The following is a 22,118-nucleotide window of genomic DNA, read 5'->3' on the forward strand; positions in this document are numbered from 1 at the left end:
GATGAAAATTACAGGCCTCTCATCTTTTTAAGTGGGAGAACTTGCACAATTGGTGGCTGACTAAATACTTTTTTGCCCCACTGTATATATATACCTGTATGTATATATATATATATATACACTCATTGCTGTTTCGCTGTTAATTTGTTCCAATCTGAAACAATAGGGGTGACTACTGCAGTCACTCGCTAGGTGTTTGAGTAATAAAAGCAGAGATAGGTTCAGATTGTATAGAAGTGTGTACAGTAATTTACCAGCTAGCTGCAGTGGGGATGGTTAGGCCTTGGCTGCAATGGAAAGGCAGAGAGGGGAGAAGTTGGTGGAACAGTTCATCCAACAACTCCAACGTTTATGATTTCAGGTCTGATCAGTCTGATGTCCCGAGCTTCGCTATTAGTTCGTCACAGATCTTTGTGAGCTCCTCGATTTCTTGATTCTGGGTAGAACAGAGAGATCAATCAAGGTACAAATGTGCAATTCTGCATTGAAGCCCTAGATAACTAATTAGATGGCTTAGTTATTATTTTACTATCAGTGATTCTTACCTTCTGATAGAGGGGTTCTCTTGTCATTGGAAGCCACCGATAAGTAACACAATTATTGTATCCAGTTATGTATCCAGTCTTTTACTATAAATTACTTTTACAGTAGGGTTGAAATGTGGGAACTCGGATTTACTGAAATTTACCGAAATGCACAAAACCCCTTCCTTTTCACGGGATAAATAACTGGGAGAAACCGGTAAATTATAATAAATTATTTATATGAACAGCATGATGTGGAATGTAACTGTTAAATTATATCAATGTCTAAATCTGGATTCTCTATGGCTTCTGTGGTCACTGCATGATGAATCATAAAAACTCAGGCTTGGGACCGACAGCCCATCTCAGTTTGTAGAACTGTCATCTCATCATGATAACTTGTTTTATTGTGACAGGTAGACCTACATTTGATGCAGCATAGCATATGCTACAGTAATATAAATACCGAATGCGCATCTAATTTACACATCTCCATCTGGCTTTCGGGGATCAACTTATTTTTTAATTGTAAAGATGTTTTAGTGTTTTATTGCAGCTGCAAGGTTTTAAAACACTCCTATATTGTTGCTTTAAATCAGTGGACGAGCAAGCACTCTCTCGCAGATTGTCTCTCTCTCCATCAATTCTGAAAGTATTCAGACCCCTTGACTTTTTCCACATTTTGTTACGTTATAGACTTATTCTAAAATATATTAAATACAAATTGTCCTTATCAATCTACACACAATAACCCATAATGACAAAGGGAAAACAGATTTTTAGATATGTTAGCAAATTTATGAAGAAAAAAATAAATATATATATATATAGAGGTCGACCGATTATGATTTTTTTAAATGCCGATACCGATACCGATTATTGGAGAACCAAAAAAGACGATACAGATTAATCGGACAATTTTGTATTTTATTTGTAATAATGACAATTACAACAACAATACTGAATGAACACTTATTTTAACTTAATATTATAAATAAAATCAACTTAGCCTCAAGTAAATAATGAAACATGTTCAATTTGGTTTAAATAATTCAAAAACAAAGTGTTGGAGAAGAAAGTAAAAGTGCAATATGTGCTATGTAAGAAAGCTAACGTTTCAGTTCCTTGCTCAGAATTTTTTCAATATTAGTAGTCTTCAATATTCCCAGGTAAGAAGTTTTAGGTTGTAGTTATTATAGGAATTATAGGACTATTTCCCTCTATACCATTTGTATTTCATTAACCTTTGACTATTGGATGTTCTTCTAGGCACTTTAGTATTGCCAGTGTAACAGTATAGTTTCCGTCCCTCTAGTTAGCGCGCGCTAACTAGCTAGCCATTTCACTTTGGTTACACCGGCCTCATCTCGGGAGTTGATAGGCTTGAAGTCATAAACAACTTAACCGTAAGGTTGCAAGATTGGATCCCCGAGCTGACAAGGTGAAAATCTGTCGTTTTAACCAACCGTTCCTAGGCCGTCATTGAAAATAAGAATGTGTTCTTTAACTGACTTGCCTAGTAAAATAAAGGTATATAAAAATATAAAAATATATATTTTTTTAAATGTATATATATATATATTTTAATCTGTGCCCAAAAATACCGAAACTTAAAATCGGCCCTAATTAATCGGCCATTTCGATTAATCGGTCGACCTCTAATATATATATATATATATTGTTACGTTACAGACTTATTCTAAAATGGTTATTTATTTACGTAAGTATTCAGACCCTTTGCTATGAGACTCGAAATTGAGCTCAGGTGCATCCTGTTTCCATTGATCATCCTTGAGATGTTTCTACAACATGATTGGAGGCTACCTGTAGTAAATTAAATTGATTAGACATGATTTGGAAAGGCACACACCTGTCTATATAAGGTCCCACAGTGCATGTCTGAGCAAAAACCAAGCCTAGAGGTCAAAGGAATTGTCCGTAGACAATCACGGACTACAAAGGGAAAACCAGCCACATCGCGGACACCGACGTCTTGCATCCAGACAAGCTAAACACCTTCTTCGCCTGCTTTGAGGATAACACAGAGCCAACGACGAGGCCCGCTACAAAGGACTTGGGCTCTCCTTCTCCCTGGCCGATGTGAGTAAGACATTTAAGTGTGTTAACCCTCACAAGGCTGCCGGCCCAGACAGCATCCCTTGACGCATCCTCAGAGCATGTGCAGACCAGCTGGCTGGAGTGTTTACGGACATATTCAATCTCTCCCTATCCCAGTCTGTTATCCCCACATGCTTCAAGATGTCCACCATTGTTCCTGTATCCAAGAAAGCAAAGGTAACTGAACTAAATGACTATCGCCCGTAGCACTCACTTCCATCATCATGAAGTGCTTTGAGAGACTAGTCAAGGAGCATATCACCTCTACCTTACCTGTCACCCTAGACCCACTTCAGTTTGCTTACCGCCCCAACAGATCCACAGACGATACATTCGCCATCGCACTGCACACTGCATCTGGACAAGAGGAATACCTATGTAAGAACGCTGTTCATTGACTATAGCTCATTCAACACCATAGTACCCTCCAAGCTCATCAATAAGCTTGAGGCCCTGGGTCTGAATCCCGCCCTGTGCAACTGGGTCCTGGACTTCCTGACGGGCCGCCCCCAGGTGGTGAAGGTAGGAAACAACACCTCTACTTTGCTGATCCTCAACACTCGGGTCCCACAAGGATGTGTGCTCAGCCCCCTCAATCATCAAGTTTGCAGTCAACACAACAGTAGTAGGCCTGATTACCAACAATGACGACAGCCTACAGGAAGGAGGTGAGGGCCCTGGGAGTGTGGTGCCAGGAAAATAACCTCTCACCCAACGTCAACAAAACAAAGGAGATGGTCATGGACTTCAGGAAACAGCAGAGGGAGCACCCCCCTATCCACATTGAAGGGACCGCAGTGGAGAAGGTGGAAAGCTTCAAGTTCCTCAGCGTACACATCACGGGCAAGCTGAAATGATCCACCCACACAGACAGTGTGGTGAAGAAGGTGCAGCAGCACCTCTTCAACCTCAGAAGGCTGAAGAAATTTGGCTTGGCACCTAAAACACTCACAAACTTTTAGAGACGCACAATTGAGAGCATGTATCACTGCGGGCTGTATCACCGCCTGGTACAGCAACGGCCTCGCTTGCAACCGCAAAGCTCTCCAGAGGGTGGTGCGGTCTGTCCAACGCATCATCGGGGGCAAAGTACCTGCCCTCCAGGACACCTACAGCACCCGATGTCACAGAAAGACCAAAAAGATCATCAAGGACAACAACCACCCGAGCCACTGTCTGTTCACCCTGCTATCATCCAGAAGGCGAGGTCAGTACAGGTGCATCAAAGCTGGGACCGAGAGACTGATAAACAGCTTCTATCTCGAGGCCATCAGACTTCTAAATAGTAATCACTAGCACATTAGAGGCTGCTGCCCTATACATATAATTGAAATCACTGGCCACTTTAACAATTGAAACACTAGTCACTTTAATAATGTTTACATATTTTGCGTTACTCATCTCATGTATATACTGTATCTTAGTCTATGCTGCTCTGACATTGCTCTTCCAAATATTTATACATTCTTAATTCAATTCCTTTACTTTAGATTGTGTTTTAGACATTACTGCACTGTTGGAGCTAGAAACACAAGCATTTCACTACACCTGCCATAACATCTGTTAAAACATTGTTCGTGACAAACAAAACAAGACTCTTCCTCGAGCTGGCAGCCAGTAGCTTGTAGCGTTGTAATCTCTGCCAAATGTGCTTCAACAAAGTACTGAGTAAAGGATCTGAATACTTATGTAAATGTGATATTTCAGTTTTTATTTGACTAAATTTGCTAAAATGTCTAAACCTATTTTTGTTTTGTCATAATGGGGTATTGTATGTAGATTGATGAGGGGGGGGATATTGAATCAATTTTAGAATAAGGATGTAACATAACACTGTGGAAAAAGTCAAGGGGGCTGAATACTTTCCGAATGCACTGTATAAGCCTATATATAGATGTCCTAGTCTACCTTTTTCAGGTAATCATTTCAATGCAGTATTAGCCTAGCCTTATATTTACATATTGAGAGGTTATGCATAATAAGCTTCTAACGTATAGCCTCTGTCTCTTGCGCAATAAGCACGCACCTGTGCTCCGCTGGCTTCTCGCTGTAAAAAGAAAAAAAGGCTCCTTAGCGCTTGGAGTCCTATGCAGGAAAAGCTAGAGTAGAATAGCTTGCTGGGCATTTTTTGTTGCATTTATTACACCAATAAACTATTCGAAGAGTGGCGCAAGCTCTTGTATGCTGAATGTTAAATACAGCAGCCAATAGAACTCAGGGGTAGTCTGAAAGAAGAGCGAACGCACGATGGCGGTAGACTATCGTGGGCTAGTTATAGGCTAGTTATTTATTCAGACCCATAACCATTCAATCCTCTTGAAGAGAATTGAAAGCCTTCTGCATCTCATTCTAGTCCTATATTCTTAAAGGATGTCATTAGAATGATGAAGATGAGGACAACGAAACGTATTTAATTTAACTGTTGCGAGGAAGGAATGAAGTAATATTAGAGAGAGAAAGAGGTAGGCTAATAACATTAGGGGAAATATTATGAACAATTAAAATCTAATTCGCTAGCCTATACTTGTAACTGTGTAATACAGTTCACACTCAAAAAGATTACTGGAGCTTGATTAATTGATTTACCCATTGCATAGCTACATCTACTGTATGTGATTTTATGTTTTTCTGTTGTGCGTAATGTGTGGTAGCTGTATTTGATAATGGCACAATCATTTGGCCTTTTTTGGGCTTGGACTCACTAAATGATAACGTGTCTTTAATAATGTAGGGCTCATAAATGTATTTAGTCAGGCTCAGGTTGCATCAGGTTTGAATTTTGGATCAAAGCTCTAATCACATCCAGACATAAACCTATTTATATGATTTATAATGCTTTTGAATGACACCTGCGGTTTTGGCGGGAAATACCAGTTTACCTGGTAGGAAAGTGATTTATTCTCAGGATGTTTTTAATCTGATTCTACAGATATATTTCCCCAAGTGGAGTAAGTCAAGTAAATGTTGTCAAGTACCTTCTGGTGGAGGGCTCTCTCCAAGGAGTCCACCTTCATCTGCTCTTTCCTCAGGCTGGCATGAAGAGCCACACTCTCTGAGTCGGCCTTGGAGCGCACCTGGGCTATGTCTTCATTAGCCCTACAACACAGCAGAGAGGTAAACGTTAGAGAAAGAAAATCATGAAAAATAAAAGACCTTCAAAAGAAGATCTCTTCCCTCCACTGTGTACTGTACCCAATGAGCAATAGGCTAGATGATAGGAATATACACAACATGACCAAAAGTATGTGGACACCTGCTAGTCGAACATCTCATTCCAAAATCATGGGCATTAATATGGAGTTGGTCCCCCCTTTGTTATAACAGCCTTACTCTTCAGGGAAGGCTTTCCACTAGATGTTGGAACATTGATGAAGGGACTTGCTTCCATTCAGCCACAAGAGCATTAGAGAGGTCGGGCACTGATGTTGGGCGATTAGGCCTGGCTCGCAGTTGGCGTACAAATTAATCCCAGAGGTGTTTGATGGGGTTGAGGTCAGGGCTCTGTGCAGGCCGTCAAGTTCTTCCACACCGATCTCGACAAATCATTTCTGTATACACCTCGCTTTGTGCACGGGGGCATTGTCATACTAAAACAGAAATGGGCCTTCCCCAAACTGTTGCCACAAAGTTGGAAGCACAGAATGTCATTGTATGCTGTAATGTTAAGATTTCCCTTCACTGGAACTAAGGAGCCTAGCCCAAACCATGAAAAACAGCCACATACCATTATTCCTCTTCCACCAAACTTTACAGTTGGCACTATGCATTGGGACAGGTAGGGTTATCCTGGCATCCGCCAAACCACAATTCGGCCGTTCGACTGCCAGATGGTGAAGCATGATTCATAACTCCAGAGAACACGTTTCCACTGCTCCAGAGTCCAATGGCGGTGAGCTTTGCACCACTCCAGTCGACGCTTGGCATTGCACATGGTGATCTTAGGCTTATGTGTGGCTGTTCGGCCATGGAAACCCATTTCATGAAGCTCCCGACGAACAGTTCTTGTGCTGACATTGCTTCCAGAGGCAGTTTGGAACGTGATTTATTTATTATTATTATTATTTTTTAACCTTTATTTAACTAGGCAAGTCAGAACCTCTTAAGGCCGTCTCACCCTAGCCACTAGCCCAGGGAAATGCGTAGCGCCAAATCATATAGTACTCGTTAAAACTCAAATTTTCATTAAATCACACATGCAGGGTACTCAATTAAAGCTACACTCGTTGTGAATCGAGCCAACATGTCAGATTTTAAAAATGCCTTTCGGCGAAAGCATGAGAAGCCCCCCCCCGAAATACCTGAACGAGACGTAAACAAAATAATTAGCATAGCCAGCGCTACACAAAACGCAGAAATAAAATATAAAACCTGCATTATCTTTGACGAGCTTCTTTGTTGGCATTCCAATATGTCCCATAAACATCACAATTGGGTCTTTTTTTCAATTAATTCCGTCCATGTATACCCAAAATGAAGCCCGTCTGATCCAGAAAAAAACAGCTTTCCAAAACGCAACGTCATTTTTTTTATTAAAAAAGTTGCCTATAAACTTTGCCAAAACACTTCAAACTACTTCTGTAATCCAACTTTAGGTATTTGTAAACGTTAATAATCGATCAAATTGGTCACGGGGCGATCTGTATTCAATAGCAGCAAGTCTTGAAATCATGGACGATTTTCTCTCTTTCATAACTTCCCCCGGTGTACCCTCTGACAGGAAGTGCCTATTCCTCATTTCACCAAAGATTAACTTCAACCCAATTCCCAACACTGGCGACATCGTGTGGAAGCTGTAGGAACTGTAAAGTGGGCGCTATCTATTTTCCCTTGCCATAGACAATTCAGGGAACTGGTGGAGGGATATATATTATTTTTGTTGTGAAGAGTTTTTCCTTGGGGTTTTGCCTGCTACACACGTTCTGTTATAGTCACAGACATGATTTAACCAGTTTTATAAACTTCAGAGTGTTTTCTATGCACACATACTAATCATATGCATATACTATATTCCTGGCATGAGTAGCAGGGCGTTGAGTTTTTGCACGCTTTTTATCAAAAAGTTGAAAAAAACGGCCCTAACCTCTAACAAATTATTATTTTCAATGACGGCCTAGGAACAGTGGGTTAACTGCCTGATAATGAGTGATGCAATAGGGGACAGACAATGTTTACATGCTTCAGCACTCTGCGGTCCAATTCTGCGAGTTTGTGTGGCTACCACTTCGCGGCGGAGTCGTTGTTGCTCCTAGATGTTTCCACTTACATTTACATTTTTACATTTAAGTCATTTAGCAGACGCTCTTATCCAGAGCGACTTACAAATTGGTGCATTCACCTTATGACATCCAGTGGAACAGTCACTTTACAATAGTGCATCTAAATCTTAAAGGGGGGGGGAGAGGGAATACTTATCCTATCCTAGGTATTCCTTAAAGAGGTGGGGTTTCAGGTGTCTCCGGAAATTCCTCACAATAACAGCACTTACAGTTGACTGGGGTAACTCTAGCAGGGCAGAAATTTGACAAACTGACTTGTTGACGGTGCCAAGTTGAAAGTCACTGAACTCTTCAGTAAGGCCATTCTACTGCCAATGTTTGTTCATGGAGATTGCATGGCTGTGTACTCGATTTTATACACCTGTCAGCAACGGGTGTGGCGGAAATAGCTGAATCCACTAATTTGAAGGGGTGTCCACATACTTTTGTATATATAATGTATTTAAGATTATAAACAATCTCTTTGGGTAAAATAAATCAAAATTATATTAAACTAAAAAGTGTATGTGTCTATCTTTACTTGACTAGTTTTTCCTCAGCGTGGATCTTGAGGGTGTGGTATCTCTGCTCCTCCTGTCTGACGCGGACCAGATACTCTTGGGCACACTTCTTCAGCACCTCTTCATTCTAGATACACACACACACACAGACAGATCTGAAATTTAATTCAACCGAATGTATTGTTTTGGCTGGTATTTCTCCATTACAAGTAGTGATAATGAAAGGTCAGATAAAGAAGAATCAAAACATGAAGTAAAACACAGAATACAACATGGGCAGACAAAGGTTTACTTCAACTCAACAGTCTTTGAAGTACAGTGAGAGAACCTTGCTAGTGTAACGTTAACACAAGTCACGCATAAGCGGCTGGTAGGAGGAGCTACAGCAGGATGGAGTCATTGTAATGGCTGGAATGGTATACATGAAAGGGTATCAAACATATAGAAATTATGTTTGACTCAGTTCCATTTACTCCATTCCAGCCATTACAATGAGCCTGTCTGCCTATAGCTCCTCTCACCAGCCTCCACTGGTATCACGCACACCTTCCTAAACATTCGCTCTAGTCTCACATACCTTCTTAAAGCCTTCCAGGATGGTCTTCATGTTCTCGTAACGTCTAAAGAGGTCCGAGAGTGAGCGCTCCACAGAGTTGAGGTCTGCCAGGGCCTGGTCCCGCTCCAGAGTCACCTGCTGGACACTCTTCTGGGAGCCCAGGACACTCCTCTTGTGCTGCTCATCCTCTGCAAAGTTTACAGGTCAAAGGTCACTAAGTTGAGATACGTCCAAACAAGGACTAAGGGTACAAGGGTGTCTCAATAGCCTAAATAGGCTTGCTATCATCGTCTAGTTCCATGAATTTGCGCTGATGTTTTAAAAAACGAGAATTCAATCAAATTATAACAAAAGGGGAATACAAAGATAATTGATAATTTGTCAATACATTCATTTCCATTTCCTGATGAATAAATTTGCAACATTTTCTAAAAACATGTTTTCACTTTGTTATGAGGTATTGTGTGTAGCAGGGGAGGAAAAAAATAATTTGAACCATTTTGAAATCAGGCTGGAACAACAAAATGTGGAATAAGTCTAGGGGTATTAATAAGCTGAATGTCATAAGCTGGTAGGTATCAACTATATTGCTTTCACCAATCCTGTGATTTCATATCAGTGCCGATAATGAACTCTTCAAGAACTTACCAATCATCTGTGCAACTGTTTTCTCATACTCCACCACTATTTTCCTACAAGAGATGAATTAACAGGAGGAGAGATATAAATACAATGAAAAAGGTTTATTTTCAGTCTAAAAGCTTTCTTGTGAGTTTTCCTGTGATATATGATCCACTTTGAATGATGTCGAACTAAAACAACAGTGCCATATAATACCTCATCTCTAACACCTCCATATGACTGTCTTCATACTTTCTCTTCCACTCGTTGGCCTCTATCTCTTTAGTGATTATCTGTTGGGGAGAAAACACTATGCTTAACATAGGCTTGCCAGGCATCCAGTTGCTGGCTACAGATGTAGGTTCTTAATTTGAGCCAGTTTCTACAGCTGGAAAATAATCCTGCAGCAACAGGAAATGTCAATTATTATATTGATCATAATTAATGGACATTTAAGGGGTAGTTTTTTCTTAAAGGGAAAATCAAGTCTGAAATTTCAAAGTGAAAATTACAAACTTCAGAAACCTTTTTACATCTAAAATACAGTTTTCCTTTAACAGGTTGATAAAAATAAAGATCCTACATCAGTACTTGTTGAAAGTTTAAGTATGTTTACTATGGTATAATATAAGTACTGCAGTGAGTGTGCAGTACTACAGTGACAGTCAGCAATCAGGGAACTGGGCCTTTAGCTCAGAGGGCTAGCTCTTAGTGCAACCTAGGTTGTGTTCTTTAGGGCAGGCAATGGGAAACAAAAATTATCATTTCTAATTAGATATATCCAGATAGTCCCTCCCTATTTCAATCTGTTTTCTTCAATTTGGTGCCTAATGAACATGACCCAGATATTTTCAGTTTGGTATAATAACCACTATTGGTCAGTTACTATACCTCCTCTCTGATCAAGGTGAGCACCGCTGCTTTGTCCATCTCATTTAGCGATATGGTATCCATGGAGGAGGGACTACCTTTGTCATTGTGTCCCTTGCAGCCAATCAACTTTGGCCTTGGGGTGATTGACAGCTCTTCACTCTGTAGACACCAAGGACAAAACATGTCAATCTGTGCTCTAATGCAAACTGGCTTCTATTGAAAAAACATAACAAATCTTAGAGACAAATCAAAAGATCTAAGCCTACTTACTGAAATGCAAATGTCCTTTTCCTTCATATTGTGTGTTATCCTCGCCTGTGGCCCTGAGATGAAGACAATAATACATGAATAAGTATTATGGGGATCAGAGTATGTGAGCAGAGCGGAGCTGGAATGAAATATTTTCATAAAGAAAGTCATAAAACACTCAGGTCCTAAATCAAGGTGACTTACATTGTGGAATCTGAAAAGACACTTATCCCAACAGCATGATGGTGTACATGCTACGTGCACATGCTAACAGAAAGGAACTAGGTGGGTAGATAACTAAGTGTGTCATTGTAGCAAAATATTTACAGTGCCTTTGGAAAGACCCCTTGTCACGCCCTGACCGTAGAGATCCTTTATTCTCTATTTTGGTTAGGTCGGGGTGTGACTAGGGTGGGCATTCTAGTTTCTTTGTTTCTAGGTTGGTTTGATATGGTTCCCATTCAGAGGCAGCCGTCTATCGTTTTCTCTGATCAGGGATCATATTTAGGCAGCTTTTTCCCACCTGTTTGTTGTGGGATCTTGTTTGTGTATAGTTGCCTTGAGCATTGCATAGCTTCACGTTCGTTTTGTTGTTTATTGTTTTTTTCCGGTTCACGTAATAAAGATGATGAACCCAAAGCACGCTGCATTTTGGTCCGATTCTGAGACACCCCTTGATTTTTTCCACATTTTGTTATGTTGCAGCCTTGTTCTAAAATTGATTAAATAAAAAAATATCCTCAGCAATCTACACACAATACCCCATAATGACAAAGCGAAAACAGGTTTTTAGAAATGTTTGCAAATGTAGTGTTTATATGCTGTTTAATATGACATGTAGCCTATTTAAAATTATGTTCGCTTCTTACATTCACCTTTTCGTGTTTATTAAAATACTTTTCATTCAAATCCATATGGTTTGGTTTCAAAACTTAAAAACCAATTGGTATGTCCAGGCAGTCACAATAATAGATGGGTGTTGATTAAATTTCGATTTTAATGAATGGAGCGAATTTGGAGCGGGGTTTTTTCCCCTGTGAGCACTGAGCGGTTTTTAACAGTGCTGTATTAAAGGACATGGAGCACCTGAGCGGTAATTCCATGAGCAATGAGCGGGATTTCCAACCGCTCAACTCTGTTAACATGCTCTGATGGGGATGGAGATGGTAAAGTCATTTACTCAACTTCTGATTTTCAATGGCCAATAGACGGCAGTAAAAACTATTATGGGATTACAATCCCAGAGGCTCTCCGGAAACTGCTTTTCTGCTGTCTGTAGTCAAGTGTAATCTAATGGAGCTAATCTAATGGATTGTCTAGAACTGCTGCCATTAAGTTTTGTTTTTTGTTTTCTAGCCCCTTTAGACTTTTAAACAGAGTCCCTTTGACTACGTCTTGGTCATTGAATAAATCTAAAAAACGCCCTGAGAGCCAAACCAAACTTACCATCCAGCATTGCCTGGCTTTTGACATTGTCTGTGATGGCCAGGCCTTTGGTTGGGCCTTTAGCTGGGCCTTTGGCACACACTGAGTCTTCTTCCTCCTCCACCTCCACCCCGGCCTCCTCCTTGGCTTTCTGGCCCATGATTTCACTACAAGCCAGCTTTTCCTCATCGGTGGCATGGCGAACGCGGCGGGGCATTTCTTGGACCTGTGACACAACCACATCCTCTTCCTGTAAACAAGAGAATGGAGTATCAGCATACCGTCAGCCTACAGTCAGATAGAACACCCGTGGTGTATTTACTATATTGAATTGAATGTATTCCATCTGGTAAGCTGGGATGGGAACCACGGGCTGGGAACTACTGAGCCACACTGTAAAATCTGCATAGAGAGTCCAACAACAAAAAATGTAAACAATGCCATAATATTACACGGTGGATTCCATATGCATTTTAACATGCAAATAGCACATGATTTCTACAATATTTTTGTTTTGTTTCTCAAAGTAGTAGATTAGGTGGTTCACTTGAGGTAGTTTAATAGTCATTTGGAGTGTTATGGGATGTGATAAAACATGATGGCACATGGCATCTACAGACTGATAAACACGTGCTGAGTGATGAGTCGTGCATCTGTCAACACGCCAGGGCTGTACCGCAATGCTATGGATACAATGATGAGAGTGTGAGAAAGGGATGCACTTGTCAGCATGAAAGAAAGAAGCTGTGTGTGTGTGTGTGTGTGTGTGTGTGTGTGTGTGTGTGTGTGTGTGTGTGTGTGTGTGTGTGTGTGTGTGTGTGTGTGTGTGTGTGTGTGTGTGTGTGTGTGTGTGTGTGTGTGTGTGTGTGTGTGTGTGTGTGTGTGTGTAGGTGAGGTAACCTACTGAGTAATAGACATTGCAGTGCCACTGTAGCAAGGTTATATTCAACTGATATTGCACAAGCACTTACGCACACGCACACACACCTCATTGCAGACATTCAGGACCAGGGAATGGTTTTCATACTTCTTGACCTTACACGAATTCCTAGAGGAACACCGGAAGAGGATTTGTAAATACAGAATATACAGTAGCATTGGTTATTAGGACACTGAACATGTAATTGTTCGGGACATGTATCTAATAAACTGTACTTTTTTTCACCTTTATTTAACCAGGTAGGCTAGTTGAGAACAAGTTCTCGTTTACAAATGCGACCTGGCCAAGATAAAGCAAAGCAGTGCGACACAAACAACAACACAGTTACACATGGAATAAACAAACATACAGTCAAATATATAAAAAAATACATCTATATACAAGGTGTGCAAATGAGGTAGGATAAGGGTTGTAAGGCAATAAATAGGCCATAGTGGTGAAATAATTACAAATATAACAATTAAACACTGGCGTGATAGATGTGCAGAAGATGAGTGTGCAAATAGAGATACTGGGGTGCAAAGGAGAAAAATAAATTAAATAAATAACAGTATGGGGATGAGGTAGTTAGATGGGCTATTTACAGATGAGCTATGTACAGGTGCAGTGATGTGTGACCTGCTCTGACAGCTGGTGCTTAAAGCTAGTGAGGGAGATATGAGTCTCCAGCTTCAGTGATTTTTGCAGTTTGTTCCAGTCATTGGCAGCAGAGAACTGGAAGGAAAGGTGGCCGAAGGAGAAATTGGCTTTGGGGGTGCCCAGTGAAATATACCTGCTGGAGCGCGTGCTACAGGTGTGTGTTGCTAAGGTGACCAGTGAGCTGAGATAAGGCGGGGCTTTACCTAGCAAAGACTTATAGATGACCTGGCGCCAGTGGGTTTGGCGACAAATATGAAGCGAGTGCCAGCCAACGAGAGCATACAGGTCGCAGTAGTGGGTAGTATATGGGCCTTTGGTGACAAAACGGATGGCACTGTGATAGACTGCATCCAATTTGCTGAGTAGAGTGCTGGCTATTTTGTAAATGACATCGCCGAAGTCAAGGATTGGTAGGATAGTCAGTTTCATGAGGGTATGTTGGCAGCATGAGTGAAGGAGGCTTTGTTGTGAAATAGGAAGCCGATTCTAGATTTAATTGTGGATTGGAGATACTTAATGTGAGTCTGGAAGGAGAGTTTACAGTCTAACCAGAGACCTAGGTATTTGTAGTTGTCCACATATAGTTGTGCACATATTCTAAGTCCGAAACGTCCAGAGTAGTGATGCTGGACAGTCAGCCAGGTGTGGGCAGCGATCGGTTGAAGAGCATGCATGTAGTTTTACTTTAATTTAAGAGCAGTTGGAGGCCACGGAAGGATAGTTGTATGGCATTGAAGCTTGTCTGGAAGTTCGTTAGCAGAGTGTCCAAAGATGGGCCAGAAGTATACAGAATGGTGTCGTCTGTGTAGAGATGGATCAGAGAATCACCAGCAGCAAGAGCAACATCATTGATGTATACAGAGAAGAGAGTCGGTCCAAGGATTGAACCCTGTGGCATCCCCATAGAGATTGTCAGACAACAGGCCCTCCGATTTGACACACTGAACTCTGTCTGAGAAGTAGTTGGTGAACCAGGCGAGGCAGTCATTTGAGAAACCAAGGCTGTTGAGTCTGCCAATAAGAATGCTGTGATTGACAGAGTCGAAAGCCTTGGCCAGGTCGATGAATACAGCTGCACAGTATTGTCTCTTATCGATGGCGGTTATGATATCGTTTAGGACCTTGAGCATGGCTGAGGTGCACCCATGACCAGCTCGGAACCCAGATTGCATAGCGGAGAAGGTATGGTGGGATTCGAAATGGTCGGTGATCTGTTTGTTAACTTGGCTTTCGAAGACCTTAGAAAGGCAGGGTAGGATATATATAGGTCTGTAGCAGTTTGGGTCTAGAGTGTCTCCCCCTTTGAAGAGGGGATGACCGCGGCAGCTTTCCAATCTTTGGGGATCTCAGACGATACGAAAGAGAGGTTGAACAGGCTAGTAATAGGGGTTGCAATAATTTCGGTGGATAATTTTAGAAAGAGAGGGTCCAGATTGTCTAGCCTGGCTGATTTTTACGGGTCCAGATTTTGCAGCTCTTTCTGAACATCCGCTATATGGATTTGGGTGAAGGAGAAATGGGGGGACGCTTGGGCAAGCTGCTGTGGGGGGCGCAGGGCTGTTGACCGGGGTAGGGGTACCCAGGTGGAAAGCATGGCCAGCTGTAGAAAAATTCTCAATTATCGTGGATTTATCGGTGTTGACAGTGTTTCCTAGCCTCAGTGCAATGGGCAGCTGGAAGAAGGTGCTCTTATTCTCCATGGACTTTACAGTGTCCCAGAACTTTTTGGAGTTTGTGCTACAGGATGCAAATTTCTGTTTGAAAAAGCTAGCCTTTCCTTTTCTAACTGCCTGTATATATTGGTTCCTAACTTCCCTGAAAACTTGCATATCGCAGGGGCTTTTCGATGCTAATGCAGTACGCCACAGGATGTTTTTGTACGGGTCAAGTGCAGTCAGGTCTGGAGTGAACCAAGGGCTATATCTGTTCCTGGTTCTACATTTTTTTGAATGGGGCGTGCTTATTTAAGATGGTGAGAATAACCAGGCATTCTCTACTGATGGAATGAGGTCAATATCCTTCCAGGATACCTGGGCCAGGTCGATTAGAAAGGCCTGCTCGCTGAAGTGTTTTAGGAAGCGTTTTAACAGTGATGAGGGGTGGTCATTTGACCGCAGACCCACTACAAATGCAGGCAATGAAGCAGTGATCGCTGAGATCCTGGTTGAAGACAGAAGAGGTGTATTTGGAGGGCAGATTGGTTAGGATGATATCTATGAGGGTGCCCGTGTTTACGAATTTGAGAACCTGGTAGGTTCATTGTTAATTTGTGTGAGATTGAGGGCATCGAGCTTAGATTGTAGGATGGCCGGGGTGTTAAGCTGTGAATGGAATTTATATGTTAAAATGAATGATTAGAATATTCCACCTTGAAACTATATAATTGTATGAAATTTATTAGAATCATCAATGAAATACATTAGAATCATCAAATTATTAATGATGTGTGTAGTCTTAGTCAGTAATATTATAATAAATGATGTGTGTAGTTTTAGTCAGAATTAGGGTAAAACAATATATCCCTATAGTATCTTAAACACAGTCTGTCTGAGCAAAATTCGGTGCCGACCTTGGCTAGGGACCACTGAGAGATTTGGGAGAGGGCAGTGAGTACTCCCTAATCTTGAGGGGGGACAGGGAGTGCTTCTCACGGTCCCTAATCTTTTTCGGCTGGGTATTGGTACAGTATGTGCGTAGGATACCTACAGTTTGTGTGCAAAAGTATTTGCGTAAGGAGCTAGTATAAAATGAATGGTTTTGTACAACAAACCAGCACAACCAACCAGAATAAACATCTTGACTATTGTAGCTGGGCCTCTGTCTGTTTCATTCAACCAGTATCTTGCAGACTGAGTAGTTTAATCGAATTGGGTTATGAACATTGAGAACATAATTCTCATGACATAAGCACATCTCAGTTTAGGTCACCTAACAGCATGAGCTCTGAAGATATATGGGGGGGCAATAAATTCACATATGGTGTCCAGGGCACAGCTGGGGGCAGAAGGAGGTCTATATCAAGTGGCAAAGGTGAGAGACTTGTTTCTGGAAAGGTGGATTTTTAAAAGTAGAAGCCCAAATTGTTTGGGCACAGACCTGGATAATAAGAAAGAACTCTGCAGGCTATCTCTGCAATAGATTGCAACTCCGCCCCCTTTGGCACTTCTATCTTGTCGGAAAATGTTATAGTTAGGGATGGAAATGTCTGGGTTTTTGATGGTCTTCCTAAGCCAGGATTCAGACGGCTAGGACATCCGGGTTGGCAGAGTGTGCTCAGGCAGTGAATAAAACAAACTTAGGGAGGAGGCTTCTAATGTTAACGTAGATGAAACCAAGGTTTTTACGGTTACAGAAGTCAACAAATGAGAGCATCTGGGGAGTGGGAGTGGAGCTAGGCACTGCAGGTCCTGGATTAACCTCTACATCACCAGGGGAACAGAGGAGGAGTAGGATAAGGGTACGGCTAAGGCTATAAGAATTGGTCGTCTAGTACGTTCGGAACAGAGAGAAAAAGGATCAGGTTTCTGGGCATGGTAGAATATACTCAAGGTATAATGTACAGACAAAGGTATGATAGGATGTTTATACAGTTGAGGTAAACCTTTGCATTGAGTGACGATGAGAGAGATATTGTCTCTAGAAACATCATTTAAACCAGGTGAGGTCACTGCATTTGTGGGAGGTGTCATGTTTGTCATTTATTATCATGTCTTGTCCCTGTGCTCCCCATTCTATTCGTTTCCCTCTGCTGGTCTTATTAGGTTCTTTCCCTCTATCTATCCCTCTCTCTCCCCCTCCCTCTCTCACTCTCTCGCTCTCTCTTCTCTCTATCGTTCCGTTCCTGCTCCCAGCTGTTCCTATTCCCCTAATCAATCATTTAGTCTTCCCACACCTGTTCCCGATCCTTTCCCCTGATTAGAGTCCCTATTTCTTCCTTTGTGTTCCGTTCCTGTCCTGTCGGTTCCTTGTTTAGAATTCACCGTGCTGTGATTGTGTATCGCCCTGTCGTGTCGTGTTTTCCTCAGATGCTGCGTGGTGAGCAGGTGTCTGAGTCTGTCTGGTTCGAGTGCCTTCCCGAGGCAACCTGCTGTTCACCTGCTGTTCAAGATCGAGTCTCCAGTTCGTCCTCGTCATTTCGAGTGAAAGTTGTGTTTTTTTTGTTTGTATTCACTTTACTGGATTAAAGACTCTGTTTTCGCCAAGTCGCTTTTGGGTCCTCTTTCACCTGCATGACAGAAGGAACCGACCAAGGAATGGACCCAGCGACTTCAGACGCTCGTTACACTGCCGTCGAGATCCAAGGAGCCATGCTCGGCAGACACGAGCAGGAATTGTCTGCTGCTCGCCATGCCGTGGAGAACCTGGCCGCTCAGGTTTCCGACCTCTCTGGACAGTTCCAGAGTCTACGTCTCGTGCCACCTGTTACTTCCTGGCCTGCCGAGCCTCCAGAACCTAGGGTTATAACCCACCTTGCTACTCCGGGCAGCCCACTGAGTGCCGCTCCTTTCTCACGCAGTGTGAGATTGTGTTCTCTCTCCAACCCAACACATACTCTAGAGAGAGAGCTCGGGTTGCTTACGTCATTTCACTCCTTACTGGCCGGGCTCGAGAATGGGGCACAGCTATCTGGGAGGCAAGGGCTGATTGCTCTAACAAGTTCCAGAACTTTAAAGAGGAGATGATTCGGGTTTTTGACCGTTCAGTTTTTGGTAGGGAGGCTTCTAGGGCCCTGGCTTCCTTATGCCAAGGTGAACGGTCCATAACGGATTATTCTATTGAGTTTCGCACTCTTGCTGCCTCTAGTGAGTGGAACGAGCCGGCGCTGCTCGCTCGTTTTCTGGAGGGACTCCACGCAGTGGTTAAGGATGAGATTCTCTCCCGGGAGGTTCCTTCAGATGTGGACTCTTTGATTGCTCTCGCCATCCGCATAGAACGACGGGTAGATCTTCGTCACCGGGCTCGTGGAAGAGAGCTCGCATCAACGGTGTTTCCCTGCTCCGCATCGCAACCATCTCCCTCCTCTGGCTCAGAGACTGAGCCCATGCAGCTGGGAGGGATTCGCATCTCGACTAAGGAGAGGGAACGGAGGATCACCAACCGCCTGTGCCTCTATTGCGGAGTTGCTGGACATTTTGTTAATTCATGTCCAGTAAAAGCCAGAGCTCATCTGTAAGCGGAGGGCTACAGGTGAGCGCAACTACTCAAGTCTCTCCATCAAAATCCTGTACTACTTTGTCGGTCCATCTACGCTGGACCGGTTCGGGTGCTACATGTAGTGCCTTGATAGACTCTGGGGCTGAGGGTTGTTTCATGGACGAAGCATGGGTTCGGAAACATGTCATTCCTTTCAGAGAGTTAGAGAAGCCTACGCCCATGTTCGCCTTAGATGGTAGTCATCTTCCCAGTATCAGATTTGAGACACTACCTTTAACCCTCACAGTATCTGGTAACCACAGTGAGACTATTTCTTTTTTGATTTTCCGTTCACCGTTTACACCTGTTGTTTTGGGTCATCCCTGGCTAGTATGTCATAATCCTTCTATTAATTGGTCTAGTAATTCTATCCTATCCTGGAACGTTTCTTGTCATGTGAAGTGTTTAATGTCTGCCATCCCTCCCGTTTCTTCTGTCCCTACTTCTCAGGAGGAACCTGGCGATTTGACAGGAGTGCCGGAGGAATATCATGATCTGCGCACGGTCTTCAGTCGGTCCCGAGCCAACTCCCTTCCTCCTCACCGGTCGTATGATTGTAGTATTGATCTCCTTCCGGGGACCACTCCTCCTCGGGGTAGACTATACTCTCTGTCGGCTCCCGAACGTAAGGCTCTCGAGGATTATTTGTCTGTGTCTCTTGACGCCGGTACCATAGTGCCTTCTTCCTCTCCGGCCGGGGCGGGGTTTTTTTTTTTTTTTTTTTTTTTTTGTTAAGAAGGACGGTACTCTGCGCCCCTGCGTGGATTATCGAGGGCTGAATGACATAACGGTTAAGAATCGTTATCCGCTTCCCCTTATGTCATCAGCCTTCGAGATTCTGCAGGGAGCCAGGTGCTTTACTAAGTTGGACCTTCGTAACGCTTACCATCTCGTGCGCATCAGAGAGGGGGACGAGTGGAAAACGGCGTTTAACACTCCGTTAGGGCATTTTGAGTACCGGGTTCTGCCGTTCGGTCTCGCCAATGCGCCAGCTGTTTTTCAGGCATTAGTTAATGATGTTCTGAGAGACATGCTGAACATCTTTGTTTTTGTCTATCTTGACGATATCCTGATTTTTTCTCCGTCACTCGAGATTCATGTTCAGCACGTTCGACGTGTTCTACAGCGCCTTTTAGAGAATTGTCTCTACGTAAAGGCTGAGAAGTGCTCTTTTCATGTCTCCTCCGTTACTTTTCTCGGTTCCGTTATTTCCGCTGAAGGCATTCAGATGGATTCCGCTAAGGTCCAAGCTGTCAGTGATTGGCCCGTTCCAAGGTCACGTGTCGAGTTGCAGCGCTTTTTAGGTTTCGCTAATTTCTATCGGCGTTTCATTCGTAATTTCGGTCAAGTTGCTGCCCCTCTCACAGCTCTTACTTCTGTCAAGACGTGTTTTAAGTGGTCCGGTTCCGCCCAGGGAGCTTTTGATCTTCTAAAAGAACGTTTTACGTCCGCTCCTATCCTCGTTACTCCTGACGTCACTAGACAATTCATTGTCGAGGTTGACGCTTCAGAGGTAGGCGTGGGAGCCATTCTATCCCAGCGCTTCCAGTCTGACGATAAGGTTCATCCTTGCGCTTATTTTCTCATCGCCTGTCGCCATCTGAGCGCAACTATGATGTGGGTAACCGTGAACTGCTCGCCATCCGCTTAGCCCTAGGCGAATGGCGACAGTGGTTGGAGGGGGCGACCGTTCCTTTTGTCGTTTGGACAGACCATAAGAACCTTGAGTACATCCGTTCTGCCAAACGACTTAATGCCCGTCAAGCTCGTTGGGCGTTGTTTTTCGCTCGTTTCGAGTTTGTGATTTCTTACCGTCCGGGTAGCAAGAACACCAAGCCTGATGCCTTATCCCGTCTGTTTAGTTCTTCTGTGGCTTCTACTGATCCCGAGGGATTCTTCCTTATGGGCGTGTTGTCGGGTTAACTGTCTGGGGAATTGAGAGACAGGTTAAGCAAGCACTCACGCACACTGCGTCGCCGCCGCGCTTGTCCTAGTAACCTCCTTTTCGTTCCTGTTTCCACTCGTCTGGCTGTTCTTCAGTGGGCTCACTCTGCCAAGTTAGCTGGTCATCCCGGTGTTCGAGGCACTCTTGCGTCTATTCGCCAGCGCTTTTGGTGGCCGACTCAGGAGCGTGACACGCGCCGTTTCGTGGCTGCTTGTTCGGACTGCGCGCAGACTAAGTCGGGTAACTCTCCTCCTGCCGGTCGTCTCAGACCGCTCCCCATTCCTTCTCGACCATGGTCTCACATCGCCCTAGACTTCATTACCGGTCTGCCTTTGTCTGCGGGGAAGACTGTGATTCTTACGGTTGTCGATAGGTTCTCTAAGGCGGCACATTTCATTCCCCTCGCTAAACTTCCTTCCGCTAAGGAGACGGCACAAATCATTATCGAGAATGTTTTCAGAATTCATGGCCTCCCGTTAGACGCCGTTTCAGACAGAGGCCCGCAATTCACGTCACAGTTTTGGAGGGAGTTCTGTCGTTTGATTGGTGCGTCCGTCAGTCTCTCTTCCGGGTTTCATCCCCAGTCTAACGGTCAAGCAGAGAGGGCCAATCAGACGATTGGTCGCATACTACGCAGCCTTTCTTTCAGAAACCCTGCGTCTTGGGCAGAACAGCTCCCCTGGGCAGAATACGCTCACAATTCGCTTCCTTCGTCTGCTACCGGGTTATCTCCGTTTCAGAGTAGTCTGGGTTACCAGCCTCCTCTGTTCTCATCCCAGCTTGCCGAGTCCAGCGTTCCCTCCGCTCAAGCGTTTGTCCAACGTTGTGAGCGCACCTGGAGGAGGGTGAGGTCTGCACTTTGCCGTTACAGGGCACAGACTGTGAGAGCCGCCAATAAACGCAGGATTAAGAGTCCAAGGTATTGTTGCGGCCAGAGAGTGTGGCTTTCCACTCGCAACCTTCCTCTTACGACAGCTTCTCGTAAGTTGACTCCGCGGTTCATTGGTCCGTTCCGTGTTTCCCAGGTCGTCAATCCTGTCGCTGTGCGACTGCTTCTTCCGCGACATCTTCGTCGCGTCCATCCTGTCTTCCATGTCTCCTGTGTTAAGCCCTTTCTTCGCACCCCGTTCGTCTTCCCTCCCCCTCCCGTCCTTGTCGAGAGCGCACCTATTTACAAGGTACATAAGATCATGGACATGCGTTCTCGGGACGGGGTCACCAATACTTAGTGGATTGGGAGGGTTACGGTCCTGAGGAGA

General features: G+C 43.6%; 1 protein-coding gene across 3 annotated transcripts in view; it reads right to left on the reverse strand.

Moving 5' to 3' along the window:
* Positions 1 to 22,118, reverse strand: part of tacc1 (transforming, acidic coiled-coil containing protein 1) — a 46,817-nt gene continuing 24,699 nt past the window's right edge. For all 3 annotated transcript variants that reach the window (XM_046341683.1, XM_046341676.1, XM_046341679.1), the window contains 10 exons: positions 13,130 to 13,190; positions 12,164 to 12,392; positions 10,739 to 10,791; positions 10,487 to 10,627; positions 9,812 to 9,888; positions 9,623 to 9,666; positions 8,996 to 9,162; positions 8,439 to 8,545; positions 5,618 to 5,738; positions 1 to 436 (listed from right to left, as the gene is read on the reverse strand). In XM_046341683.1, the coding sequence (XP_046197639.1) occupies positions 368 to 436; positions 5,618 to 5,738; positions 8,439 to 8,545; positions 8,996 to 9,162; positions 9,623 to 9,666; positions 9,812 to 9,888; positions 10,487 to 10,627; positions 10,739 to 10,791; positions 12,164 to 12,392; positions 13,130 to 13,190 (1,069 nt within the window). In that variant the 3' untranslated portion in view covers positions 1 to 367. The remainder of the gene's footprint in view (positions 437 to 5,617; positions 5,739 to 8,438; positions 8,546 to 8,995; positions 9,163 to 9,622; positions 9,667 to 9,811; positions 9,889 to 10,486; positions 10,628 to 10,738; positions 10,792 to 12,163; positions 12,393 to 13,129; positions 13,191 to 22,118) is intronic.

This window comes from Oncorhynchus gorbuscha, linkage group LG03 (genome assembly GCF_021184085.1).
Source record: "Oncorhynchus gorbuscha isolate QuinsamMale2020 ecotype Even-year linkage group LG03, OgorEven_v1.0, whole genome shotgun sequence".
Taxonomy (NCBI): Eukaryota; Metazoa; Chordata; class Actinopteri; order Salmoniformes; family Salmonidae; genus Oncorhynchus; species Oncorhynchus gorbuscha.